The sequence below is a fragment of the Neovison vison genome, chromosome 12 (genome assembly GCF_020171115.1).
Source record: "Neovison vison isolate M4711 chromosome 12, ASM_NN_V1, whole genome shotgun sequence".
Classification (NCBI taxonomy): domain Eukaryota; kingdom Metazoa; phylum Chordata; class Mammalia; order Carnivora; family Mustelidae; genus Neogale; species Neogale vison.
Genome location: NC_058102.1, coordinates 96,084,967 through 96,096,787, shown reverse-complemented (window position 1 = coordinate 96,096,787; position 11,821 = coordinate 96,084,967). Strand labels below are relative to the sequence as shown.

Here is an 11,821-nt window from a genome sequence, read left to right as displayed (position 1 = left end):
TCTGAATTCCAAAAGGCTTTTTTATTCCCCCAAGTGTGGCACCAAAACTTATTTGTCAGCAAAACCTGATCCAAACTGTTGCGAAGTAATTTATAAGGGATACATAAATATAATATATAATTATAACCAAATTATAATTTTAATTATTCTACTTACCATGAAGGTCAATATGTGTAGCTGCAGACATACTTTAAATTTTAAATTTATTTATTTATTTGACAGATGGCGAGAGAGGGAACACAAGCAGGAGAAGTGGGAGAGGGAGAAACGGGCTCCCTGCTGAGCAGGGAGCCAGATGTGGGGCTCTATCCTAGGACCCTGGGACCATGACCCGAGCCGAAGTTAGAGGCTTAATGACTGAGCCACCCAGGCGCCCTAGCTGCAGAAATATTAATGTTTGATAATGGAGCATTATTCCAGCCCCTTGAGGGGAGGGAGGGGAGAAGGTGTTACCAAATATTGGGGCCACATACTGCTCTGTCTTTTTAAAATCTGTAAAATTCTGGATTTTGAAACCCATTTGGACCCAAGGGTTATGGGTAAAGGATTCTGGATTGTATCTGAACCAGGGCTTGACTGGTAGATAGAATTCAGATGTTTGGAGATGTGGGTCTAGGTCTCAGTCATTATCCAACCGTTAAGTGTGCTTTAGGAGCAGAGATGACCCGCATTTTTTATAAGTACTCTCCCTTAAGTCATGATTCATACACTGTTGGAGGGTTGGACTTTCTGGGTTTGGTTTTTCCCCCCCACAGTACTAATCCCCTCCTTTTCCCACAAATCACCTGACTTCCCTGAAAACTCTAACACACCCTTTGGCTAGAAAAGAACATTGAGTAATTGGTGGAATTCCCCACTCTTTTCCGTCCCTGGAGCCCTGGATGGAGGGACCTCGGGTACGACCGAAGTATGCAGTTCTTGTTTCAAAAGCAGAGGGAGCTCCAAGATCAAGGCTGAGTTACCCTTTCCCTTATCATGGTCTCCCAGCCCCCTCTTTGTTTAGATCAGGGAATTTCAGACATGCACACTGGGATAGAGAATCATAGAACAGAACCAGGACTGAGAGGCCGGCAGTGGTTCCTGCAGAGGGAGCGTCCAGGCCCGGTGCTGCTCTCCCTGGAAGCTGGCAGGATTGCCCAGCATGCCCACTGGCACGAGAGAAGGGACCTACCCACTTGTTCCCGCCCGTTTCTGAAGGTAAAAACCTTAAAAATTGAAGAGCAGGACTTTGATAGAAGGAAAAAGAAAGGCAGAGAACTTCACATGGGAAGGTTTTGGGCAAAGATGGAGGGCTGGAAGGAACAAAATAAAAGGGGGCAGAATATAGGCAACCTCTTTCTCTTAGGTTGCCCCTCCCTTCTGTCACTGGTACCCCACTACCTACCATCGTTTTCAGGCTTAGAAACATTTTTGGCAAGACTCTTTGAGGAACTGTGGAAAGATAACTCATCTTTTTTAGTAAAGGAAAATACCCCAAACCCTGGAAAATTAATGTAGGAAATTGAGGGGATACCTTTCCTTTCCTTTTGTGTTTCTTGTCGTTCAGCTGCCCTTTGTCTGATTTCCCACCCAACCCTGTCTCAGACCACTTCTCCCAGGGTCATTGCCTTCCTCTAGTAAAAGCAGCGCATCCCTCCATCTATAGTCATTGGGAGCACCCCCAGAAATGCACCATCATAAATGTAGTAAAGAAAGCTGGTGCGAAGTGATGAAGGGGATCTTTGCCAAAAGAGGAGGGACAAATGTGCTAGATGGATAGTCATGATGGGAAAGACTCCTGAAAACCTGAGTGGAAATGGCGATACTATTTTGTGAGGGCAGGAGAGAGACTGGTAGAGAGGGGACGGGGTCACCGGTGGGGGTGAGGGAGGACGAGGAGAAAACTGGGAGAGTGCGCTCATTTTTGGGGGGAGAAAAACTGGGAGAAGATCCAGAGAAGCAATGGGAGAAGGAGAAGATTGAGTTTTAGTCTAGAAAATGAATTGAGGTAGAATCAGGGAGGGTGTGAGAGGACAGGCATCATGTGGTGATCGGTGTGTGGCTTTGTTTAACTTGTGTGTTACTGTTATAAGGTGACACTGAACCCCAGGTGACCCCCACCACGAAAGCAAGTGCCTGTGTTTGTTTGACAAATACGGCTAGCCCTACCGCCCCTGTGCTCCAAAGTCCATTGGCGCAGAGAGCCAGGACCTAGAGGCGTGCTGTTCACCAGGGATGAACAAATCTCCAGAGATGTGGTAAGTGATCACGAGTCTACAGAGATGTCTATGGTCTCTACTCCCTTTATCTTCTCAAGCAAACAGCTCATATCTGAAGCCCAGGTTTTGGTTTGACCTAGGCCGTTTTGCTTCACCCCAGCCCAAGATTCTCCCCTGTGCTGCTACCATCCTCCCTTCTACCTAGTTCCCTCCCTCCCCCCACCCCCCTTATACCCATGACAAATGCTAGGGCACCGCACTAGTCTGCCAGTAGTACCTGGGTCACCCCTCTCTCCACATGTATTTTTTTTTTTCCAGGTCCTTTTTCGTATTTTCCCTTTTGGCATCAGTTTATGCTGAGCCTACTATGTATGGGGAGATCCTGTCCCCTAACTATCCTCAGGCGTACCCTAATGAGATAGAGAAATCTTGGGATATAGAAGTTCCTGAAGGGTATGGGATCCATCTCTACTTCACCCATCTGGACATAGAGCTGTCAGAGAACTGCGCATATGACTCAGTGCAGGTATATTATGATAAGCACATAAAGGACAGGGCTGGGGTGGTGGCGGTGAAATGTTCCATTCTCTCTGTCCCCTTCTCCGACCTTCTTGCTGAAATATTACCCTTTCTTAGCTCCCTTTTGACTCTTCTCTTAGATAATGTCAGGAGACTTTGAAGAAGGGAAACTCTGTGGGCAGAGGACGAGCAAGAATCCCAGCTCCCCAGTTGTGGAAGAGTTCCAAGTCCCCTACAACAAACTCCAGGTGGTCTTTAAGTCAGACTTCTCCAATGAAGAGCGTTTCACTGGGTTTGCTGCCTACTATGTTGCTGTAGGTAAGGCTCAGCCTTCTCTATGTGCCTTAATGATCCAGCCAAAAGATTAGAAGCAGAATGAACACTGAGTGATTCCGTGAATAAAGATTCTGTTGATGACTGTAATTCTTATGAAGTGTTGACTGGACTTGGGTCTTTCTATGAATTGCCTTTGTGAAATTCCAACACAAGATTATATCTCAGTGGTGATGATGATAATGGTAAAAATAGGTGATAAATAGTAATTTATGGAGAACCACTATACATTGGGCACTGTATTAGGAATTTTACCTATATTCATTTAATATTCACCTCAGTCCTTCAAAGTAAGTGTAATGATCTCCACTTAAAGATAAGGAAAGTGAGGACCAGGGAGGTTAAGTAACTTGCCAAGAATCACACGGAGAATGCACCATATTCAAACCCACCCAGTGGCAAACAAACCTTCAAATTTGGTGTGCTTCTACCCCTAACTCCAGGTTAAAGTGAAGTTAGAGGGGCGCCTGGGTGGCTCAGTGGGTTAAGCTTCTGCCTTCAGCTAGGGTCATGATCTCAGGGTCCTGGGATCGAGTCCCACATCGGGCTCTCTGCTTGGAAGGGAACCTGCTTCCTTCCCTCTCTCTCTCTCTCTGCCTACTTGTGATCTCTCTCTGTCAAATGAATAAACAAAATCTTAAAAAAAAAGTGAAAGTTAGATCATCTCATAAGGCCTAACTATTGCTTAGATTTGGCAGAAATGCCCAAATCCTCCAGAGTGGTGAATGTACTGATTGCTCTTCCCCTCAGAAGGCATCTCATCATGCTCAGCCTTTGGAGTGTTGTCTCTGGAGCTGAAATGCTCCATTTGTGAGAAAGGCCAAGGGCCTCTCCCATTGAGAGTTCCCTTATAGCCATGTGATAGTGGGGCACAGCTCCACAATCATATTTCAGAAGCGTAACGTAGCATGTAATACCATCCTGAGATGTGATTCATCCATTCACATTAGCGACAGGCCTTTCCTACTTCTTCTTACCCTTGTAGATTTGAAACTACTTGTAGGGTTGAAACTCATTCTTCCTTCTAGGTCTTAGTTCCTGACTTCAATCTTTCTCTACTTTTTCTAGATATAAATGAGTGCACAGACTTCGCAGATGCCCCTTGTAGCCACTTCTGCAACAACTTCATTGGTGGTTACTTCTGCTCCTGTCCCCCAGAATACTTCCTCCATGATGATATGAAGAATTGCGGAGGTGACCTTGGCATCAAGTGGAGTGCACGTCTCTGGGATCTGGAGTGGCTTGAGGCTTCAGTTACAGCTTTGCTGACCCTTCCAATTTTGACTAGCCTCAGCCTTGCTTTGGCACCTATCTTTAGTTACCCATAAGCTGGGGAGGAGCCACAAGAGTGGAGGAAGACAAGCCCACAGGGCCAAGTTAAATGATTGGAGAGGAGAGATGGATGACTGTGGAGAGTCTGCCTGGGACTGTTCATAAGCCTGAGGGGCTCTATCACGAGCAATGTGATGGAAGCCCCGTAGGCATTGGGTATCTCTATTGATTTGTCTTGGGTGTAGTTGTGGCATGTGGGCTCCAGTCTGGGATGGTCAGTTCATGAGAAGAGTCATAGAATGGGGCAGGATCTCCTTTGCTTGACTCTGTATTTGAGTTGTCTTTTTTTCTTTTTCTCTCTTAGTCAATTGCAGTGGGGATGTGTTCACTACACTCATTGGGGAGATTGCAAGTCCCAATTATCCCAATCCATACCCAGAGAACTCAAGGTGTGAATATCAGATCCTGTTGGAGGAGGGATACCAAGTGGTGGTGACTATGCGGAGGGAAGATTTTGATGTGGAACCAGCTGATTCGGAGGGCCACTGCCCTGACAGTTTACTTGTGCGTGATGAGTGATCAGTTTTCCTCCCATCTCACGCAGAGATTTCTCCTCAAAGACAAATTCTCTTTCTTTCTGTCCCCTCTTTTCTTCCCCTCCTTCTTATTTGATGCTTTTTTTTATTACCTCCTTTACTTTTATCCCCTCCATCATACCTTTCTTTTAGTCCCTTCTCTCTCCTGATTTCATCATTTCATTTCTTTTTAGTTTGTTGCAAGAGACAAGCAATTTGGTCCCTACTGTGGTAATGGATTCCCTGAGCCACTAAATATTGAAACCAAGAGTAACACTCTTAATGTCATCTTCCAAACTGACCAAACAGGGCAAAAAAAGGGCTGGAAACTTCGCTACCGTGGAGATCGTGAGTAACCTAGAATTTGCTCTCTGGTGCTATCAAAGTCCTCGGATGATGGAAAAATCCAAACAGGTAGATTGTTATATGGCTAGGTATCCTGAGAGACTTAACTTCTTCTGCAAGATCTAAACCTGTCAGTAGTTGTAAAAATGCCCCAAACTCTAGGAATCCTTCAACTGGGTGCGGACAACTTGGGGTGGCTAGTTAGTGTGTACTAACATGGCTGGGAGGATGGAAATGGCTCAGTGACTCTTCCTGGAGGATGTCATGCCATATTATTTTAGACATTTCCTTTGGGATGTTAGGCATCAGGATTAAGGACTATTGAATGATTTCAGAAAGTATGAGGATGATATAAATAGAATTGAGATTCTCCAACTCTTTGGTAATTTTTTTCCCCCTGTCCTTTCCAAGCAATCCCTTGTCCCAAAAAAGTTACTGCCAATTCAGTCTGGGAGCCTGAGAAACCCAAATATGTGTTCAAAGATGTGGTAAAGATAACCTGTCTGGAAGGATTTGAAGTTGTTCAGGTAAAGTACCATTAGGGTCTTCTCCCTAATCCCTACATCAGGATGAGCATACTGGAATTGTCTAATGGTTTACTGAATGTTCTTGTTTGAGCAATTTAACACCTTTTCTGTAAACAGAACCCCTCAGGATCTTTAGTCCTTCCTTGTGAGTCATGGCCAGATTGACACTCTCCTTCTGTCTTAGTCTTCCTAGGGAAGGGGCTCTGATATGTGGGGCAGAGTTGTCTTTTAGCCTCAACTCCTGGGTGCTTTGGGTAATTCTGCTAAGATGTCCCCAAGCTTCTTGTGGTCAGGACTCCTCACTGATCCAAGGCCAGAGATCAATTTCATTTCTGATTTTGATTTCCCATGTCTCTCCTTATAAATTAATGGTGATGTGTATTATTCTCCAGGGAAGTGTTGGCTCGACATCTTTCTATTCTACTTGTCAAAGTAATGGAAAGTGGAGTAATTCCAAACTGAAATGTCAACGTATGTATTTTTTTTTTTTAAATGGGACTCTTTTTCCGCCCCCTTTGGCGAGAATTAAAAGATCAGTTCATTAAGATTCAAATTCATGATTTCCTCTTAGGCTTCTGAGAAAGTGGGTTGGATTTTTTTTTTTTTTAAGATTTTATTTATTTATTTGACAGAGAGAGAGAGAGATCACAAGCAGGGGAATCAGGAGAAGGAGAAGCAGACCCCCCCCCATTGAGCAGGAAGCCCAGTGCAGGGCTAGATCCCAGGACACTGGGGTCATGAACTGAACCGAAGGCAGATGCTTAACCGATTGAGCCACCCAGGCATCCCATGGACTTTTTTTTTCTTTTAAGGGAAGCCATCCATGAAGTGCCAGCCCAGATCTGGTCCCAGACTGGCTAGACTAGCAGGTTTCTTTCAAAGGAAGAGGCTGGGGGATTGATAGAGTTTGTAGCACCATAGAAGTCCGTTCCTGGCCTCTTCAGAGGCCTCCACCAACCGCTGAGAAGCAGGTTCCTCCTTGTCGTTTTCAAGGGGCTATCTGAACTGGCAGGACTCAGTGGTCTGGGGAGATTCCTCACAGGTGGGCTCGCAGATGTGGGGTGTGGGAAGGAGTGAGGGACGAAGCTGGGAGGAGGGAGCTGGCTCAGTGACTCTTCCGAGAAGGAAGTGGCTGTCCTGACCATCACTTGCCTGCCTTCTTCTTCTAGCCGTGGACTGTGGCTCTCCTGAACCCATTCGGAATGGTAAAGTCGAAGATCCAGAACATACTTTATTTGGCTCTGTCATTCATTACACTTGTGAGGAGCCATATTACTACCTAGAAGATGAAGAAAGTGGTAGGTTTCTTTGATTAGAGAAAAGGGGAGAAAGAATAAGAGTGCTGGAGAGGAAACAGAACAATCTTTCTGGGTTGGAAGAGAGTTTGGAGGGAAATGGAGGCGATGGGATGGACTTTGTTTATCCTCTTGGCTTAGTCTAAAGATACAGTTTGCCTATGGGGATGGATATAGGATCCTCCGTAGGGAATCCACAGAAGTCACTGAGTTCAGCTTCCCAACTGTGGTGGGAATTCCCCCTCCAATAACCATTTTCATGTGGTTACCCAGCTTTTTCACCAATTATTTAATGTAGAACTTATGGGAACAATGCTTCCAGTGTTAAGTTACCAGACTGTGGGACTGGCCTTCTTGAGGGAGAGGCCTTGGTAGGATTAGATGAAGGCCCGGATGAGACAAGATATGTACCACCTCATTGCTTGTAATTTATTATTATTTTTAAAAGATTTACTTATTTATTTTAGACAGAGAGAAAGAGCATGAGTGGGAGGGGCAGAGGGAGAGAAGCTGAGCAAGAGTCAAGCTGAGCATAGAGCCTGTCGTGGGGCTTGATCTCACGACCCTGAGATCATAACCTGAGCTGAAAACCAAAGAGACGCTTAACCAATTGCATCACCCAGGTGCCTCCCTTTTGATTTAATTCATTTTCCCACTTGAAGTATTTTTCTAATTTTTCGCTGATTTTCCCTCTTCTGATTTGGAGACTGTTCCTTCCCCTCCCTTGGCAGGATGAAGGCCAGAGGGATGGGGCAGAGGGTGTTCTTAAGATTCTCTTCTAGCTGATTTGATTGGGTCCCCTCCTCACATCCCCGAGGAGCTGGGGCTCTGCATGGAAGGGGGGATGGAAAAGAGGAGATGTGGTGGTGACTGTGTGTCCTGTGTCTCTTGCGCTTTCCCAGGAGAGTATCACTGCGCTGGCAACGGGAGCTGGGTCAACAAATTGCTGGGCGCTGAGCTGCCGAAATGTGTTCCAGGTAATCAGCGCCCTGTCTCAGGGAGGAAGTGTGGGTACAGGGGCCGGTGTGTGGGGCCACTCTCTGAAAGTCGCTGCAATCTTCTTGGGAAGGGACTTAACAACCTGGACCTAACAGAGTCTATCTAGCTCAGTGAGGTGGAGGCATCACTGGGCAGTGGGCCTGCCAGGAGCTGGGAAATTCCTCTATCGCAAGGAGTCAGGCCGACTGACAGGAAATAGGAAATCAGCCAGTGATGGTATGAGATTCGGCGCCGGTTAGGTTTGGTAATCCCTAAGAACAGGACCTAAAAATTGAGAGTGAGGAATCCACACGCAGAAATGAGACCAGCTGACTTGCCCAGTTATTTATTATTTTTTAAAAATATTTCATTTATTTATTTGACAGAGAGGGAGAGAGATCATAAGTAGGCAGAGAGGCAGGCAGAGAGGGGGCGGGGAAGCAGGCTCCCGGAGAGCCTGATGCAGGGCTCTATCCCAGGACCCTGAGATCATGACCTGAGCTGAAGGCAGAGGCTTAACCCACTGAGCCACCCAGGCGCCCGACTTGCCCAGTTATTATGTGCGTGTCTATCTGGCACCCAGATATGGAGCAATGAAAGAAACAAGGAGTTGCAGACAGATCAGAATTGGATAGAAGGCTTTCAGGCAAAGCCGGAATAATAATGATTCTGGTAGTAACCACAGTGTTCTTGAGACCCAGGGGCTGAGCTAGTTAGTTGCATTTATTATCTCATTCTAGTCCTTGCAACAACCCTTTGAGAAGAAATGAGTAGCCCCATTTCACAGAGGAGTGAACTGAGTACAAGGTCACAGGGTTACCAGGAGGCAGAAATGGGCTTTGAATCCAGGTCTGTCTGGGTCCAAAGCCTTTTATGCTGACTTCAGAGTCTATCCAGGCTGACTACAGAGAGATTTTAGGTAAGCTGACTTCCTCTGGAATAAAATTCAGTTTTAGTGGTATTTGGTGATGGCAAGATGATCAAACCTGGAATCAGTGGGGGCATGAGATGAAAGAGGAGAGAAGAGAACCTCTCTTTGTCCTCCTTCCTTTGGATCACTGGGAGGCACTCAGCTGCAGTTAGGACTTCAGCAAAGAAGGCGATAAACTCTGCATCTGGGCATCAGAAGACGGTGGCATGCTTGCCTCCTCCACCATCTGTGCAAGCAAAGAGTTTCCCAGCACTGTTTCTAGCTGGACCCCTGTGCCCATGGGCCAAAGCTAGGATGAAGTGTGCCTCTAGAGGGGCCGTTCATAGCGTTGAGGCCCTAGCTCATCTGGACTCAGAAAGTCATACACTGCTTCAGTTAAACACGTCTCTCCCACAGGCCTGCCTGTGGCTTTGGAAATGTGAGTTGTTTGGTGATTACGTTCGGGATGAATCCAATACTGAGATAGCTGACTGAATACAAGGTTGGCTGTATGGCCCTGGAGAATTCGGAAGCCTGGCAGGTTTTTGAGTTGAGGTTGTTGAGGCCAACAATTTATTTCTTGCTCTCTCTCCGCCTTGTTCTTCTTCCTTCCTAGTCTGTGGTGTTCCCAGTAAGCCCTTTAAAGGAACACAGAGGATATTTGGAGGAATCATCGCAGAGATTCAAAACTTCCCCTGGCAAGTCTTCTTTGAGAACCCATGGGCTGGGGGGGCTCTTATCAATGAGTACTGGGTGCTGACAGCTGCCCACGTCGTGGAGGGGAACCGTGACCCGGTCATGTACGTTGGGTCCACCTCAGTGGTCACCTCAGAACTGAGAAAAGCCCAGATGCTCACAGCTGAGCGAGTGATCATTCATCCGGATTGGGTATTCCTGGATGCCCCCGAAACGCGGAAGAACTTCGACAATGACATTGCTCTTGTGCAGCTTAGAGAGCCAGTGAAAATGGGACCCACTGTCTCCCCCATCTGCCTGCCAGGCACCTCTTCAGAATACAACCCCTCAGTGGGAGACCTGGGACTGATCTCAGGGTGGGGCCGAACAAAGGGAAGAGATCATGTGATCCTGCTCCGAGGGGCAATGTTACCAATTGCTCCATTAGAAAAGTGCCGTGAGGTGAAAGGTAAAAATGTCAAAGTGGATATAAATTCCTATGTGTTCACGAATAACATGATCTGTGCTGGAGGGGAGAAGGGTGTAGATAGTTGTGAAGGGGACAGTGGCGGAGCCTTTGCTGTACGGGTTCCCAATGAAGAGACCCTCAAATTCTACGTAGCTGGTCTAGTGTCCTGGGGCCCCCAGTGTGGAACGTACGGAATCTATACCCGAGTGCAGAACTACATTGACTGGATAACGAAGACAATACAGGAAAATAGTACCCCCAGAATGGACTAATGCATAGATGTGCTACATGGCCCTCCAAGGGCTATGACCAATCTGTTGGTGTCCGTTCTTTTTAATATTCCCATTATTTCACCGTGAATGAATGAAGACTTGGGAATATGATTTAAATAGACCTTGATTATTGGGGTACCTACCTGGAAGTAGTGTTTGGTCATTACACTCTGTCGGTCATTTGGTGTGGTTGAATCTGTGGGGTCTTCTCTCCTGAGTATCAACTATGGGTAACAACATGAGAAGGGTGCTCCTATCTTACACTGCTCCGTAAGGACTCCCCTTTCCTGATGGTTATCTGGGGTTACAGTTCTGGCTCTGAAATTTATGGTTGGGCATACCCTTGATTTTTTGTTTCCCTTTTATCTGTTTGAAGTTCCATTTACTTTATCATACTCAGTGTCTACTATCTCCTTCTAATAAATCATGGTTATAACCCAGTTCTGGCTGACTTGTCTTATTCCACATCAAGACCTGAGCCACAGAGAAGGGTGATGAGAGGCTGTTGTGTCGTGGCAGTTCAGGCATCTAGCCGCTGGTACTGCATTGTCATGAAAACAGGGAGTTCAGATTTCCTCCCCTCTTCCAGCTGAGATTTATTGTGGATCAGCATGGACACCACCAACACCAGTGCCATAGTTGCTTTTGAAGTTCATGAAAAAAACCTGAGTCTCATTCAGAAGTCCACATACAGAATGGGCTGTTTAAGATCTTTAAACATAACTATGCAGCCATTGAAAACCCCCGAAATCTTGCCATTTGCAGCAACGTGGATGGAACTAGAGGGTATTATGCTGAGAGAAATAAGTCAACCAGAGAAAGACAATTATCATATGATCTCCCTGATATGAGGAATTTTTTTTTTAAATTTTATTTATTTATTTGTCAGAGAGAGAGAGGGAGAGAGAGAGCGAGCACAGGCAGACAGAATGGCAGGCAGAGGCAGAGGGAGAAGCAGGCTACCTGCTGAGCAAGGAGCCCGATGTGGGACTCAATCCCAGGACGCTGGAATCATGACCTGAGCCGAAGGCAGCTGCTTAACCAACTGAGCCACCCAGGCGTCCCTGATATGAGGAATTTGAGAAACAAGACAGAGGATCATAGGGAAAGGGAGGGAAAAATGAAACAAGACAAAACCAGAGAGGGACACAAACCATAAGAGACTCTTAATCTCAGGAAACAAACTGAGGGTTGCTGGATGGGAGGAGGGTGGGGGGAAATGGGCTGGTGGGTAATGGATAGTGGGGAGGGTATGTGCTATGGGGAGTCCTGTGAATTGTATAAGACTGATGATTCACAGACCTGTCCCCCTGAACCAAATAACACATTATATGTTAACAAAAAAAGTGTATATAAAATAAAATCTTTGGGGCACCTGGGTGGCTCAGTGGGTTAAGCCACTGCCTTCGGCTCAGGTCATGATCTCACGGTCCTGGGATCGAGTCCCGCATCG

The 11,821-nt window shown here is 46.3% G+C and overlaps 1 protein-coding gene across 1 annotated transcript; it reads left to right on the top strand.

Annotated features, from left to right (window-relative positions):
• Window positions 1–989: 989 nt before the first annotated feature.
• Window positions 990–10,808, top strand: C1S (complement C1s). The gene is made up of 12 exons (XM_044227811.1): window positions 990–1,197; window positions 2,073–2,237; window positions 2,517–2,724; window positions 2,858–3,035; window positions 4,119–4,244; window positions 4,687–4,886; window positions 5,092–5,245; window positions 5,654–5,769; window positions 6,162–6,240; window positions 6,939–7,067; window positions 7,967–8,041; window positions 9,569–10,808. Exons 2-12 carry the CDS (start codon window positions 2,215–2,217, stop codon window positions 10,366–10,368), a joined length of 2,088 nt encoding a protein of 695 aa, XP_044083746.1. The 5' UTR covers window positions 990–1,197; window positions 2,073–2,214; the 3' UTR covers window positions 10,369–10,808.
• Window positions 10,809–11,821: the final 1,013 nt, after the last annotated feature.